This window comes from Oculina patagonica, chromosome 2 (assembly GCF_052425735.1).
Source record: "Oculina patagonica isolate OP01 chromosome 2, crgOcupat, whole genome shotgun sequence".
Taxonomy (NCBI): Eukaryota; Metazoa; Cnidaria; class Anthozoa; order Scleractinia; family Oculinidae; genus Oculina; species Oculina patagonica.
In genome coordinates, this window is record NC_135759.1 from 41,423,185 (window position 1) to 41,438,496 (window position 15,312).

The following is a 15,312-nucleotide window of genomic DNA, read 5'->3' on the forward strand; positions in this document are numbered from 1 at the left end:
GAACTGGGCCAAGGTGGCCGAGAACTGGGCCCACAAATGGAGCTTTTATTTTTATTATATATTGCTCGGGCAAATTAATTTTTGACCGGTCGATAGCTTTACACCAAAAAGCTGAATAATGTAGCTAGCTCTGGGAGAAATTTCAAGTTCCTGCGGTTCTTCTGAGGTAAGAAATACAAGTTTACGTCAAAAGTGGCCGAGAACTGGGCCCCATACTGTACTTTGCCCCGTAAGCTTTTTTCTCTGTCCTTCCGCCGAAGCAAAAAAACACAACCTGATTACACATTAACCCAAAAGTCGACCAAGTGTGCCTGCAACGATTTCCTGTCAAAACTAAAATGAAAACCATTGCGGTATGCGTCACCCGTAGCGGTTTTGTAGCAACCCCTAGCTATCCCCGTCTTTTTGGCCGACAGGAGACTACGCTCTAGGACGACCAAAGGGTAAACTATAAATCGGCCACGCCCGATTAATTATCCTGCGAAATCGCGCGGAATATCGCCTGATACTTAGCCGACGAGGCCGTAGGCCGAGTTCGCTAAAATCAGACGATATTCCGCAAGATTAAGCAGGATAATTGTTTTATTATTCAACAAATTGTCAATGAAACACATTTTTGCAGATAGAAAAGCTTTAATTATGCAGCGCTTTACAAGTTTTTGGACGAATCTTCGCAACCTACGTATATCGCAGGATATCTGTTATGTACGGATGGCAGATATCGTTAACATTTTGACCATATATGGGCAGCGCGCGCATTTGTTGAATAATAATCCCCGATATACTACAGTTATGCAATCACGCGAGCGTTATCCTTGAAAGGGAAAAATTATTGTTTTATTTGTGGCTAAAAAAATTCCTCAAATTTTAGGCATTCGACTGCTATTCTTACAGTATCTACTAAAACAATTAAACTACAAGAGCGAGTTTTCCGAGTCAAGTTGAGCGCAGCTGAGTTAACTATTCGCTCAAAGAAAACGAGGGCAACTAATTTTTTGATTTAATTATACATTCAAAAACCTGCCATCAGAAGCGGGTTTCTCTTACTACCTATCTCCAACAGTTGTCGGATAATCGGAAAGTAGTATATAGAGTATATGTATGTCCTTGACCAAAAAATGTCGTACAAAACTACATGTAAATAGTACGATCCTGAGCCTTTGTTGTGCCAATACTCAGTAATAACTCAGTTTTCTAATAATCACAATTGTAACAAAATATTCAGACCCGATTGGATATCAGCTGTTCCTATTTGTAACTGTAACTGGACTGAGTGGAGTACAATTAAGTCGGATTACAACACCATTACCATCCTCTTCGATTCAATTCAATTCAAAACAATTTCAATGTCCATACGTCGGACGAGGTCTCCCTCAATGTCCGAGCCAGAGGCTTATGTATAAAACGTAGGACTTAAAATTAAAATACACTAAAGTATATGCTATTATAAAAGTATAAAAAATTTATCCCACCCATTAAAAATAGCATGATAAAGTTATGGGGCAGTACAACTGTACACTGATGTATTAGAACACTGTATTCGTAATCTCTTTGGCACGTTGGAAACTCTCGTAGGATTTTAAAAATACTAATTTCTTAAACCTATGTCCATAACTATTTGCTTGCAGCACGTTAAAAAAAAAATCATTGTATGTAAATGATAGTTTACAAAAGTTGGTAACTCTAGCCGTGCTGAGCTAGAGAGCGTGACTGATGTCAATGCTTGTTCTTTCCATACGAGGCTTTTAAATTTCAAATGGCCATAAAATACCCTTTTAATGTCAGCTTTAAGCTTTAAATGGCCATAAATTACCCCCTTTTTAGCTATAAGCCTGAAAATTTACAGGCTAGCTACGCTTTTATTGTTTCCGATAAAAATTATTGCTGTAAAATGGGTTGCTTTTATATTTACGAAAAGTAGATCAAGTGACCAATTATTCCAAGATGCCTATTCCAGATAAACTTAAAATGTTGGCTATTTACAAAACGTGGCCGAGGAGATGAACTCGGGACTATCAAGAACAAATCCAGTTAGTGGCAGAGGGAAGGATTTGAAGAACACAGGATCTATGGATTACAAGACGACCAGCGCCTCAAATTTCACCGCTACGCAGTCTCCACTAAATAGTTCCTGATCACATTAATGTGAGTTCCGATGATGGAATGCGAGAGGTTTCTTGGCTGTATTGACTCGCGTGGAGCACACTTATTTAACCTGTAAAAACAAGAGCGGCCGCAACAAGTAAGCAACAGTAGTAAATAACAGTTACGGGAGCTAAGTATGGCTGAATATGAACACAGTGGTTTTAGTCTTGTTCTATTCTATTATTGTTTGATAAGTACATTGTTTTCTTGGCGTCATATCAAATAACACTTTTACATACCAATATAAGAAATTTCAAACTGTAAAGGTTTTCCATCTCAGTTGGTATTACACGTCACTTGGTTAAAGCATTTAACTGGTCCTTATCCCAAAAATACTATATCTGAACACCGTGAATACGCTCTACCACAAAAGGTGTAGCCCCCCCCCGTCCCCTGAAAAGCAATCCTCGTCGCTGATAGTAAAACCTCCCATGCGATAATGGTATTTTCAGTCTGTTTAAAGGTTCACGTAACAAACAGTAGCAGTGCCTTGTTAGGATCGTTCTATCATTCACATTAACACAACAGTGTTAACCAAGCCACCTAAAACAACCATCTGATCGTTCGGTTTAGAGACTTTTGACTCCATTTGACGACCAACCCCAAACTATTTATTGCAGCTTGAAAACGACTCATACGATCTATCTACTCAAAAGTCCACCCCTACCTCCTGACAATAAACACAAAAAAAAAGCTCAAGACTGATTCAAGAAAGGGAATTGTTAGTATTGAGTTATATTTGAAATAAAAATCTGATGAATACAATGAAAGTCTAAAGTTACCATGAACTATGCTCCACATTTTTTGGACAAGAGCATCACACTGTTTCTCCCAGCTGTAGTTCTCTTCATAACATGTCATCAGCGCTTGAATTTCTTGAAGTCGTTGTGCTCTCTCTTTCAGACGGACAGCTGTGATTGCCTTGGCCCATTCTTTAGGGTCGTTAGATTCCACCACAAATGACTTGCCTGATGGAAGCGCTCGAAGTGCATCTCCAAAACCTGAGTTACCACTCACAAGAATGGGAAGGCCAGCAGACAAGGCTTCAAGGGCAGTTAATCCGAAACCTTCCGTCCTTGACGGCATGATGGCAAGGTCAACCTCGCAAAATAGCTCTTTCAATCTTTCCTTGCTTTGGACAAACTTCCTGACAATCAACTGGTCTTTAGAGATTCCACTCTGCAGCAAGTTCTCTGCAACGTCGTCTTGTTTCCCATCAGGTGCGCCCACAAAGATCAGACGAAAAGATCTGTCCTCCAATTCAACTATTGCCTTCGCAGCAATGTCATATCCTTTGAGACTGAAGTCTTCAGGATCACCGCGGCCAAAGGTCAACACCTTGAACTCTTCACTCTCGTTTGTTGCTTGTTGTACGTCGAAAAATTCACTGAACGTGCCTGGAGTCAGCTGGAAAATATCTTGGTGCTTCTCACACGATCGCAGGTAAGACGAGTAGGCCTTTGTCAACTTGGGTCCAACTGCCACAACAAGATTTGCCAATTTACACAAGTCTACTTCAGTTCTATTCTTCTCTTCGCCTTTGAAAATGGCCTTGGGATAGTTTTTGTACATTCCGAGTTCCTCAGGCGCAGTATGCACTACTTGAATCCACTTACAGCTGTGGGACTCTCTGATGACTTGGGCTTGTTTTCCAAGCTTCCCTCCATGACCTAGTACGACGTCAATGGCAAGGTCTCTTGGTGGAAAGCTCAGCCAGTCAAGGGGGTCGTTGTAGCCTGGACGTCTTTCTGCTTCTCTAATAACAACATTGTGACTTCTAGCCGCTCTCTTTTCTCCTTCGGAACAGGCAAATTGTGGCACCAAGAGAGTGACTTCTACTTTCACTTGTTTGGCCAATAGTGTGGCAAGCTGTCTGTTTATGGTTGACAGACCACCCATAGACGAACTCCACTCACTAGCCAAGAGCGCTACTCTCAGGGTTTTGCGACAATCCTCTGGACAATCTTGCATTGTCGCGCCTTGTGATGTGTTAGTTATCGTGGAAGGAGACAACACCTGCAAAAGAATCACAATTTCTTTATAGCTGAAACATGTTGGGCAAATTGCTCTTGGTTCATTGTGGGATAAAGAAACCCCGCCAACAACATTATTTGAAACATGCCGTTCGCAATGTTGCTGTACTGCTCTTTTTGGCTTGCATTTCACGCAAATCGAAAGCAAGAAAGAAAATTGAACTGTGCAAACTTGTTGGAAGGTTTATTTTTCAAGATTGTCATAAATAAAAGAGAACATTAGGGAGCTTACATAATTAACATTAACACACCAGTGTTAACTAAAACACCTGAAACAACCATCTGCCAATTGACTCAAATGCCAATTGCAGTTGTCTAGTTTAACCTGGTGTACTACAATAAACAACCTTAAATCCCTCGTAAAAAGTGCTATCTTTTAAGAACGTTTTGAAATAATTTGAAACCACACGTTACCGAGTGGGACACAACCTTACGCGACATACGTTAAATAGACTCTTTGCAGGTATCACCACAGTAATCTATTACCATGACATCTACCCATAGTTAACGTTTGTTTTTTGGAAACTAACCAGGCGGGACCAAGCGAAAAAAAAGAAAACGTCACAGTAAACTAACCTGAGATGGCATTTGTATTTTTACACTAAATTTCGACAATTTCTTTCTGTCATTCTATAGCCGTACGTTATGTAAAGGTTCGACACCTGATGATCAAACTGGCCATTATCTGATCTATTTTATCACACTAAATGACCTCTTATAAAGTTTTTTTTTTAATTTTTAGACCACCCCTTAGAGAAACGAGTATAAGATTTGACTGTCATACATTAAAAGTTATACCTGGCTTGTCCTTTCTGAGAACCATTTCTCTACTCCACGAACAGTGAGTACTTTATCTCCAAAGCTCTTCATGCAAATCAATCGTTGACCTTGTTTTACTTCAAGGAGGTGCAAGCAGTCTTCGTGCGCACATGAGGGTTGGCTGTGGTTTTCACATTCATGATCTCCCTGCAGACAGTAGGGGCATGCAACACAGAACTTATACCGCAGTCCACTCAGGCATGGTAGCTCCTGTGACAAATTTTGTAAAGTGCCTTCCACGAACTGTCGCACACTTGTTGCAACTTCTGTCGAATGCAACATCGAATCTTCATCATCTTGTATTCTATACTTGAGGACAATCTTGACAAACCTCTTTGTGCAAATTAGAATCAAATTGTGGATAATTTGCGTTCCAATTACAAACCGTGCTCCATTTAGGTACAGGTTTGGGGGTCGTGTGTAGCCACTCTCAGAACACCAAGACGTCGCTTTTGAGACAAGTTGCGAGAAGAGCCCATGAGGAACAAAACCATCTACAAAGTGCAGGTACAACGGGCAAGGATCAGAAGGCGATGGTTCAATTTCACAGAGACCTTTAGGTGACGACTTGAGTTGAGCTGGTACAAAGTACTTTACGTTAGTTGGAGAGAGTGAGAACTTTGCGATCAAACCAAACCGCTCCATCATGTCTAAGATATCTTCTTTGATAATGCCTTGCTGAATAAATCTGGAGAAAACATGATCTACAAGTTCCATTCTGAGGACACCACTTTCTTCGACTTCTTGCCAGTACTTGGAATGCACAGGATCCTAACAAGAAACATAACAATACACACGGGCCTAGTTCGGTGCAAATGCATTTAAAAAACACAGGATGGCGAAAGAAAAGCGATTTTAACAAATTATGTCGAAAGAAAAAAAAAAGGCACTATTCATTACATACTTTAAATTACCTTTTAAATGGTGAAAGACCTCAAGGCGGGACTCTCAAAATTTAAGGTTTCGTCACTTCAAAAACATACTTGCCACATTGACAAAAGGCTAATATTCAAAACAGGCCTATGCAAAACATCGCGTTTTCTTACCACTTTATCGAAAGGTGGGATCGTTATAAGTTGCTTGAACAGGTCAATTAGCCACTGAGCCTTTAAAACGACTGTGCTGCGGTACTTAACGATCATTCCAAGATTGTGATAGAAATTCAGCATGGTGTGAAACTGCTCCACATCATCGATAAAACACACTTTCTTGGCGTACGTTTGAAGTTGTTTCAGATTCATGTGATAAATATTCTCAGCTACCAAAGCTTCAATGACCTTTTCGAAGTTGAACCACCTAGAAAGGAGTCAAAGGAGACATCAGGTCAAGTTAATCCTTGATACGTATTGCACGAACAAGCTATTTAAATATAAATGTATCTTATCACCCAAGGGCGAGAGCGGTACAGGAAGAACATCGGCCCCTGGTCTTAATATTACGGATCGATTACAGCAAAGTCTGTACAGAAATAAATGGAAGCTTAACAATGTTGTCTACCCAGAATCCCATTCGGTCTTATCGTTCAATGGTTTATGCTTTTCACGCAGATAGATATGTAGTAGATAAAATATGAGCGGGAGATCTGTATGGGCGTTTACGATAGGCGAGCCGATAGGCGAGCCGTTGTAAACGCCCATACAGATCGGACGCGAATATTTTATTCTACTTGTGAAATGAAAACAATAAATTGAAAGCAAAGTATTGTTATGCGAATCAGTAGAGATCTGTATCAAAAGTTAATGAATACTAATTAGCTGAGCAGGAGTTTGTATCAAAAGTTAATTCTACTGTCTGATTTGTATTGGGGTTTACAGTTATGTACATGTGATATGAATACTGTGCTAAGATTGGTTTGCACCCTCCTGAATAATTAATGAATTTTACAAACTTAGATAGAAAGATACTTTATTAGGCACAGAATCAGGGTCAACGTTTCTTCAGTTTGATGTATATTGCATTTATAGGCCATGGTATTCAACTTAAAAAACTTATAAGGAAAGGAAATTCCCTTAATCATTTTACACAATGACTTCCCTCAAATTTCACCTTCGATGACGGTCCGCAAGAGATGATGAGAATGCAAAATAGTTTGCGGTTTTGAACTCTCGTCAATTTGCGCTCTTGTTAAGTTTAACCTTACAAATGCTCATGTCATGGACAAAATAATAATAATATTAAAATGATTTTAACAATAATATCCCTGTACCTGAGCGGTATCCTCTCCCCCATGTAGGGTTCCTGTCTCAACACTTCCATGATTCTAGTCTGCAGCGCGTCAATTTCATCATCACCAGCGATACCAGTGTCGCCTCTTTGACCTTCAAATTATAAATCATAGTATGGCATTTGACCTGTAGTTGTAATACAGCATGTTTTCCACAGGGTATTCCTGCACAGGTTCACTGGTGGTTTAAAACTACAGTATATGGCAGAATGGCGAAATAATTACTGGTTGACAACCTTATTTTACATCCATGGGCCTCCCTAACAAATAACTTAGACTAGCTCTTACACCTTATTTGTTTATAGAGCTTTACCTTCTTGGTGTCTTCTCTGCGGTTGCCTGCTTAAAAAGTTCTTAATCTTGCCCAACAGTGAAAGGCTGCTCTGTGTGTTATCGATGCTGAAGAATGGCCTGATAACGTGTTTCTCGTATTCCTTACCAGAAATTCCCTGCTTTATCTTTGATGTCATAGTCTTGATGTCCTCGAAGGGTTTGTCAGCATGTGTACCCACAATGAATACTGGAGGACGGAGATAGGGTAGCATTCTTTCTGAATTGCTGACCATTCCTTCCTCCGTTGGTATGAGACTGTGAACTGTGACAAGCCATGAAAGCAAATTCTCCAGATTGGTTTCACCGTTTGGGTTTTCCAAAAGAACATCATGAATTCCTTGCCTAACACAGGGCTGAGCTGGGGAATTTAAAGGCTTGCTCAGGTTGTGCACCAGAATGTAGATTGCACGCGACGACAAAAACACCGGGTGAGATGCATAGTATAGGTGCTGTCCGGCAAAATCCCACAAATCCAAAGTTACAAGAGATTCACTCTTGTTAGTAGCATTGTCAGCATCCGGACCCTCAAGGAACATGTACTTCAACCACTGATCAGCTTGTTTTGTGACATCTTCTGGAGGTTTGGTCGCATCAATCATTAGGTGAGACTTCTTCCTTGCATTTGCACTACTACCACCATTTTGTACTTGCATTTTCCTTGCTGGTGAGGAAATGTCTGCCTTCTTGAGTTTATTTCCATTCTCCGCAATCTAAAATGGAGTTTTTAAAGAAGGAAAATGTTTGTCTCATTAAGATATGTAAATTACGGTTGCTAACTAACAAGGCTCTCTCACGACGTTGCCACTTATGCACCTATATTAAACAACTATGGATTAGGCTACGAGTAATTCCTAGATACTTGGAACAATGATGGTTTTAAAGGGACCGTGTCACGGATTTTAGCCAAACTTAGGCATAGGAAATGACCATCAAATTTGTTTAAATGTATAAAATAACCTCTTAAAACAGTGAAGGAATATTTAAATAACACACCAAATGCAAAAGAAGGTACGGATGGCCAAAAGTGTCAAAGATTGAAACGGATTGCGATGTGGGCTTTTGAAATATGGTCCGGCGGAACAGTTTTCAAAGTTAATCTTGTCTGCTTGTAACTTTAATTTATGACGCCCAGGAGACACATTTAGCTGCAAGGAAGCTATGGTTTTGTCATTTAGTATAAAAGAATTAATTTCCTTGCAAACATTTTGTTTCATAGCGAATATTTGGCAAAATTTAATGACATAAAATTATCTTAGCCGTGACATAGTCTCTTTAAGCATTTTGTCATGCAACCAAAGGAAATCTTGTCTTTTTTTCTGTTGGCAATAAAGGTGTTGTTGTAATACAGCAGGTCTATTGTGACTAATAGACCCTTCCTGCATTCCACTTTAGTGCGTACGAACAATAGTACCAGAACGAAGTTAGGGTGGACATTTTCATACATTTCTTGTATTTTTGCCCACCCCAACCTCGACTTGGCGCCATTGTTTGCTGGAATGCGAGAAAGGTCTACTGAGGCAAAGGTTTTGGCATTCGATCGTCAGCGAAAGGCTTCGGAAAGAAAACTAATAATTTAATTAATTTCTTATAAGTTCATTAATTCTGTCATCTATTCCTTCATGGGAAAGTTTGATCCCACCAAGTGAGGATCCTCTCTTGAACCCACAAAAATGACCTGGCCACCAATGTGGGAGGCTTCTATTCCCATGCAGTTCCTTATATTGGCGGCTCACGGTGAGGATCGTGCAAAAGCTTGTTTCTCTTAGCCGTGCAAAACATTTTATTAATTCTGTTATCTTTTCCTTCAGGGGAAGGTTAGAAACCACAAAATGAACTGGGACCCAACGTGTGGCTTCATAGCTCAGTTGGTAAAGCATTGCACCGGTATCGCGGTCACAGGTTCAAATTCCGTTAAAGAACTGTTTTTTATTTCAGGCTTCTTTTCCTAACTGCTTAGGTTGGCGGGCTCACGGTGAAGATCGTGTCATTGCTCGTTTCTCCTCACCAAGCAAATAATTTTATTTGTTCTGTTTTATAGGTAATGTCTTCTGGCCTTCCAAAAAATGAAAATACACATGATATGGCTACAAAAGGTACCAACCTGATTCGTGAGCGAGCTATTTCCACTTTTAGCTTCCAAGTCCGCCATTGATTTTATCTTGGATTCTCTAGGCCTTTCTTTTTCTGATTTCGTTCTTGAGTCATCCTTTTCTTCACCAAGGATAGCCTGATACCGATTTTCAGCTAACACCCTTGCAATTGATACAAACTCAGACAAACTTGGCTTGCTCTCGCCTGTGGAGCGCCAGTTTTTAATTCGATCAATTTCAATTTCACACTTAGAAGGATCAACTTCAATTCCTTCAGTGCTCTTTTCTTTAGGATCAAATGGCAGACCCAAGAGAGACTTCTTCAAACTTGTTTTACCAGCACTATCCTGACCAATGAATAATACTCGACCACGGTAAACATTCACAGATCCTTCCCTTAGAGCCTTTTCATAGAGCAGCCTTGCACCATCACCTTGTGCTAGTATTTCTGCAGGAGTTACAGCTGTTACAAAAAAAAAACAACATATGAGATGGATATAAGACCCTTTAGACATCATTTCTTGAAATAGGACTTATAATTAATGCATTCCAGTTGTCCCAGGTTCGTATCCTACAATCTGATCAGGGTCCAGTCAATTCACTTAGTGTCTGTTGCCATTGATTACAGTTTCAGTGCATGATGATGAGTTTGAACAGGTACGATCACAATTGCCATTTTAGTCGCATTAAACCTAGCCATAATTTGTGTATTACATGCAGTGTTTAACCTAACCATAATCAGTGGTCCCTGTATGTGCATGTAGGACATGCAAAGTAAGTGGGTTAAACATAGACAATTGGAAACTTTGCAAACTTTCCAGAGATATACAATGTACGACATGTAAGTTACAGAAATCCTCGCATACATATGGGTTATTGACCAAGCGTGAGGTCAAGATGGCAGGGTATTGGCCAAGTTCTTTTTTGCGCGTTTATGGACCGAGACGAAGTCGAGGTCCATAAACACGCAAAAAAAGAACGAAGCCAATATCCTGCCATCTTGACCGAACAAGCTTGGTCAATAAAGGATTTATTATTTGACTTTTTTCGAGTACTGAAAAGGAAGCCAGTTGCATGCACAATCAATGGCGCACGCTAAAATCATTTCATTGGTTTAAATGTTTAACGAGTGACTGTCAAATTCTTGAATGAATCGAGACGAAGTAAAACGACGCGACAACAGCGAAATTCAACTCTTTTTAACCCTCTAAAGGATATTTAAATGGCTTAAATTGCGAATCAACGTTGAGTTTGAAGCCTTAAAACAAGACTGTTCATTCCATGTTTCCGCCAGCTTTTGATTATTGGACGTTTTGCAGAGTATTTGCTCGCTTCTGGCGCTTTTGTGGTGCAAACCTGCCCTGACACGAGCTGAATATTGAAATTGTGATTGTTGAAAGCGTTTGGGACTTACCACTTCACGGGAAAAGCTTGAACTTTCCTACATCGTTGATATAAATGTTCGACCCGACCTTATTCGACGTGAGCGTTAGAGGCTTCGGTGAAAAGATGCTTTAAAAGCTTTCAGTGCCTGGTTCGCCGTGCCGTCCGCTTTCTTCCATTCTGAAGATTTTACACAAACGACTAGTTTGCCGAAGTCTTTATTCTTCAGGTATGTCACTGACTTCTCTCCCTTTTCCGCCGAAAAAAACGATAACATGTCTTCAAGTCGCTTTGCGTTTTAATTTTTGTATTAGGTGGTTGTTGTGGCAAATAAAATTCACGAAACTCGTTAGCATTTGTTGATTAATTTGTTTGTTCTCGTTATTTCACTTCAATACCTATTTCTTTGTTATCGGACTCCATTTCGCTAGAAACAGACAGAAAATACTTGTGTTGTTTCGGAAAATACTTTCATAGCTCAAATTTACGACTGAAAAGCTTTTTGAAGTAGCGACGACGGAACTGAAAAGTTTTTTCGCTCGCGGGAACACAGCGGGCGATCCCGAGCGGTCAAGATGGCTCCATCTTGACCGCTCGGGTAGCCAATCAGAGCACGGGATTCGTTTCATCTTGACCGCTCACGGAGCTAGTCAATTAATAAATGCTTATATTAACACCAAAATGGCACGTGATAAGGAAAGTGTGCCGTAATCTGGGCATTGATACGGGAAAAATACAATCTTGTGCAAAGGTATTTAAGGCAGAAAGATTTTCAGAACAAAGCTATATAAAACAAAAAAAAGAGGGACACAAAGTGGAACTATACAATTTTGTTAACAAGGGTCATTACGTTTGGTTGTAGATGCCTTCGCGATCGGTAAATCCCACAAACTTGGCCACTTATTGTTTTGTTGTATTGAGGTTACAGTATAGGTCTACAACTATGCTCACCTGCAATATCTATGGAAAGTGTTCCTAGTTTCCTATCCATTAACGCCAAGAGACTTTTGATTACTTGTAACGTTAGTGGGTTTCCTTCCAGGTACAGCTTTTGAAGATACTCTAGGTCACCAACATCTTGAAAAGGTCCTTTCAGTTTGTTATTCCTCAAGTCCAGCTCTTGGAGCTTTGCCAGGCGTTTCATACTTGCAGGAAGCAGGGAGAGTTGGTTGTTATTCGCAAACAAGTGCAACAAGTTGACGAGTACACCAATGCTTTCAGGCAGTTTCATCAACTTGTTGTAGCTTACATTTAGCTTTGTGAGATTTGTCAACCTCTCAATACGTGTTGGCAATTCTGTAAGACCACAGTATGTGAGGTTAAGTACCTTCGCATCATCCTTTTCTGTGGGATCATGAAGTCTTAACAATCCGCTTCTTGCTACATCTAAAACTCTGTTTCCTTTATAAAATAATAATAATAAAAAAAACAATAGAAAGATATAAAAAATAACAACTTCTGAAACGTTAATGCTTATCTCACCAGCAGTGCTGGATCGGACAAAATTATCGGCAGGTCGAAAACAAAGTAAACTAAGTAAAACCAAAGCTTGGGGAATTTGGCCCCAGTTTACACTTATGTCCAGGATTGAACGGGAGTGACTATTCGGCACACAGTTCATGTTGTGAGACTTATATTTTCATACACGAGGTATAAATCACAATGAACTTATTTTTTTAAAGTTAAAAAAAGTTTAGACCAAGAGGTTTCGAACCTGGGTCGCAGGCATGCCGAACAGGAATGATACCCACTAAGGCACCGACGAGCAGCTACCAGAATCCGGAATTTTTTTGATAGAAATTCTAACCCTATTGTAAAAGCTAACCGCAAGCAACCCAAGCTAAAGTGGGCTAACCAGAGTGCTATTTAGGCTAACCGGAGTGCTAGTTAGGCTAACTGCAGTGCTGTTTAGTCAGTAGTATACTACATGAACTGAGTGTTACGTGGTATTAATATAACATGAAGTGTCTCGTTACTGTCTCACTACATCAACTGAGTGCCGAATAGTTAATCCCTTTATTAAACATGACACAAGTATCCTAGACTTAATTGTAAAAGGACGGCATTAAAACAACAATTTACGACGAATACTCAACCGTAGCTGAGACAACTAGAAAACGTGATTACAAAAGCTTAAATCGAAGCTAAACAACCCCTGGGCCTAGACAAATGGAAAATGCTATACCAAAGCATGGCTCGACACAATGTGAAGCGAAGTAAGGTAACACTTTATTTACCCTCGGATTGTAGAGCAGTTTATAACACGTGGCTTACTTTATTGCTGCAACATACGTAATAAACGGGGAGACATGAATGTAGTTTTCACCATTTTAACCATTGAGGGGGAGGGGGGGGGGGGCGAACGAAAATGTAACTTGACACTATTGCAACATGGTAAAATAAGTCTGAATGTAAACATGGTTGCTCACGTATAACCGTGAAAGGTCACGAACTCTCAATGCGTCACACTCCATTGACTGTGTTTTACAGCTTGCTATGTGCAACTTTCTTTTCTGTGTTAAAAGGATACTAAACTTTTAAGCATAAAATACAGATAATTCTTGCAATTCATAACAATGCATTATGCCTTGATCAGCTATAAAAAGCACAAGCACTGCTGTGCACGCGGAAGTTCTGTAAAAGTAAACTACTAACTTGAACTATCTGTGTCTTAATTAATAGCATAATTTATAATAACAGGCGTATGACTTTCATACTCACGCTGGCGGATGTAAAGCAGGGTAGGTTAAACTGCCTTCATAGAGTTGTCTTAAAACAATCAAACATACCCAGACGAAAACAAAGTAGAAAGGGCTCACTTGACGAGTTCATCATGCGAAACACCGAGGGTATTAAATTTTGCGGCACCTTGCCTCTGCTAGTGTTAATATCGCAAAATGGTGATACTAAAGTACAATGCACAATGTATACGAGTCTAACGTGAGCAAGTTGCAATGCCGAACTCACCTATTGATAGAAATAGTTCATCCACATTCATAGCAGTGTTAGGTGACACTTCCATAAAAAAGAGACCATTATCCTTTGCATAAGATTCGGCATCCTAAATGGATTTATCATTAAAGAGAACTATTAAATGCGATTTTTTTCAATTATCAACTGGAACTAATATTTAGCTTACTGTTAATTAACAGTCATTTATTGTGAAAATATGCTCTCACTTTCTAACGAACTTCGGTGTCGGTATTCGGAACTTGTCGCAAATTTCATTTCGTTTAAGACTCGCTGTTAACCGGAGTTTGAAAGCTAATCAGAGGCTATAAATGCAATAACCGAGGACGAGAATTAACTTAGAACTGCTGCGATGGTCAATTGTTGTGAGTCTGTTGTACTACTATCAAAGTAGTGGCATCATTTTCTATTTCGTTTATAATTGAAAGACTCACATATCAAAATAAAAATAAAAAGACACCTCGTGTGAGAGATAGAAAAAAAAGTCAATTATTCAATTATCAATCTTGTTTCCTATGCGATGTCTTGCTGGCTATTCACATGTAGAACACTCAAGCTTTTTAGCCCCATTGTTAAGTCTACAATCATATCCCAAGCATTTTCACTTCTGCAGAAACAAGGAATGATCTTGATTTTGAGAAGGAATGATTTTTTATTTTACCTCATAATTCACCATTCTTTGGCCTGGAGGATCTGCATCTACATTTCCAGCAAGAGCTATGACCATATGCGGACTGACCTGTCGTCGAAGTTCTTTAACCCAATTTTTTGCTCTGTCAAATGAAGTTGGATCGGTTATGCTGTACAAAACAATAGCAGCTTGTGCTCCACGGTAGTACAGTGGAGCTAATGAGTGATATCTCTCCTGTCCCGCAGTGTCCCATAGCTCAAATATCAATGCTGTATCACCCAGATGTTTTGTTTGTCTAAAAAAGCTAGCTAAAGACAAAAGCAATATAAAAAGGTAGATCAGAATTTATTCAAATTGTGACTGTGTTTGAAAGAAAATATGCAGGGATCTGATTGGTTTACTCTGGAAGGGTGTTAACTTACTCGACGTATTTCCTCCTTTCCCAGTGGGGAATAGGGCAGGAGGGTGTTTAACAAAACGGCTCTGGAAATCCAGGTCAGTTTCAACCATAATTTCATTTTGCGTGTCTTATACGTAGCTAAAGAAAACATGAGGTCTCAATCATCTACTAAATTCTTTTCGGCTATTTCCTGCCTCTTTTGGCAACAAATTTAATGGCCACTGCATCAATTTTTTTTCGCTCAGCTCGTTACTTGATACTTCACTGTATTAGAAATGCGTTAG

The 15,312-nt window shown here is 39.7% G+C and overlaps 1 protein-coding gene across 3 annotated transcripts; it reads right to left on the reverse strand.

Moving 5' to 3' along the window:
* Positions 1–1,311: 1,311 nt before the first annotated feature.
* LOC144640907 (uncharacterized) lies at positions 1,312–14,856 on the reverse strand. Of its 3 annotated transcripts, XM_078499983.1 has the most exons (11): positions 14,659–14,856; positions 13,995–14,088; positions 11,979–12,428; positions 9,656–10,107; positions 7,757–8,264; positions 7,535–7,570; positions 7,204–7,315; positions 6,044–6,293; positions 4,977–5,768; positions 2,928–4,161; positions 1,312–2,215 (listed from the first exon to the last, which is right to left on the reverse strand). In XM_078499983.1, the coding sequence occupies exons 1-11, from the start codon at positions 14,722–14,724 to the stop codon at positions 2,211–2,213; spliced, it is 3,999 nt and encodes a 1,332-aa protein (XP_078356109.1). In that variant the 5' UTR covers positions 14,725–14,856; the 3' UTR covers positions 1,312–2,210. The 3 variants fall into 3 exon arrangements, with proteins under 3 accessions (XP_078356109.1, XP_078356102.1, XP_078356094.1); XM_078499976.1 differs by having other exon boundaries at positions 7,535–8,264; positions 11,979–12,323; XM_078499968.1 differs by having other exon boundaries at positions 7,535–8,264.
* Positions 14,857–15,312: the final 456 nt, after the last annotated feature.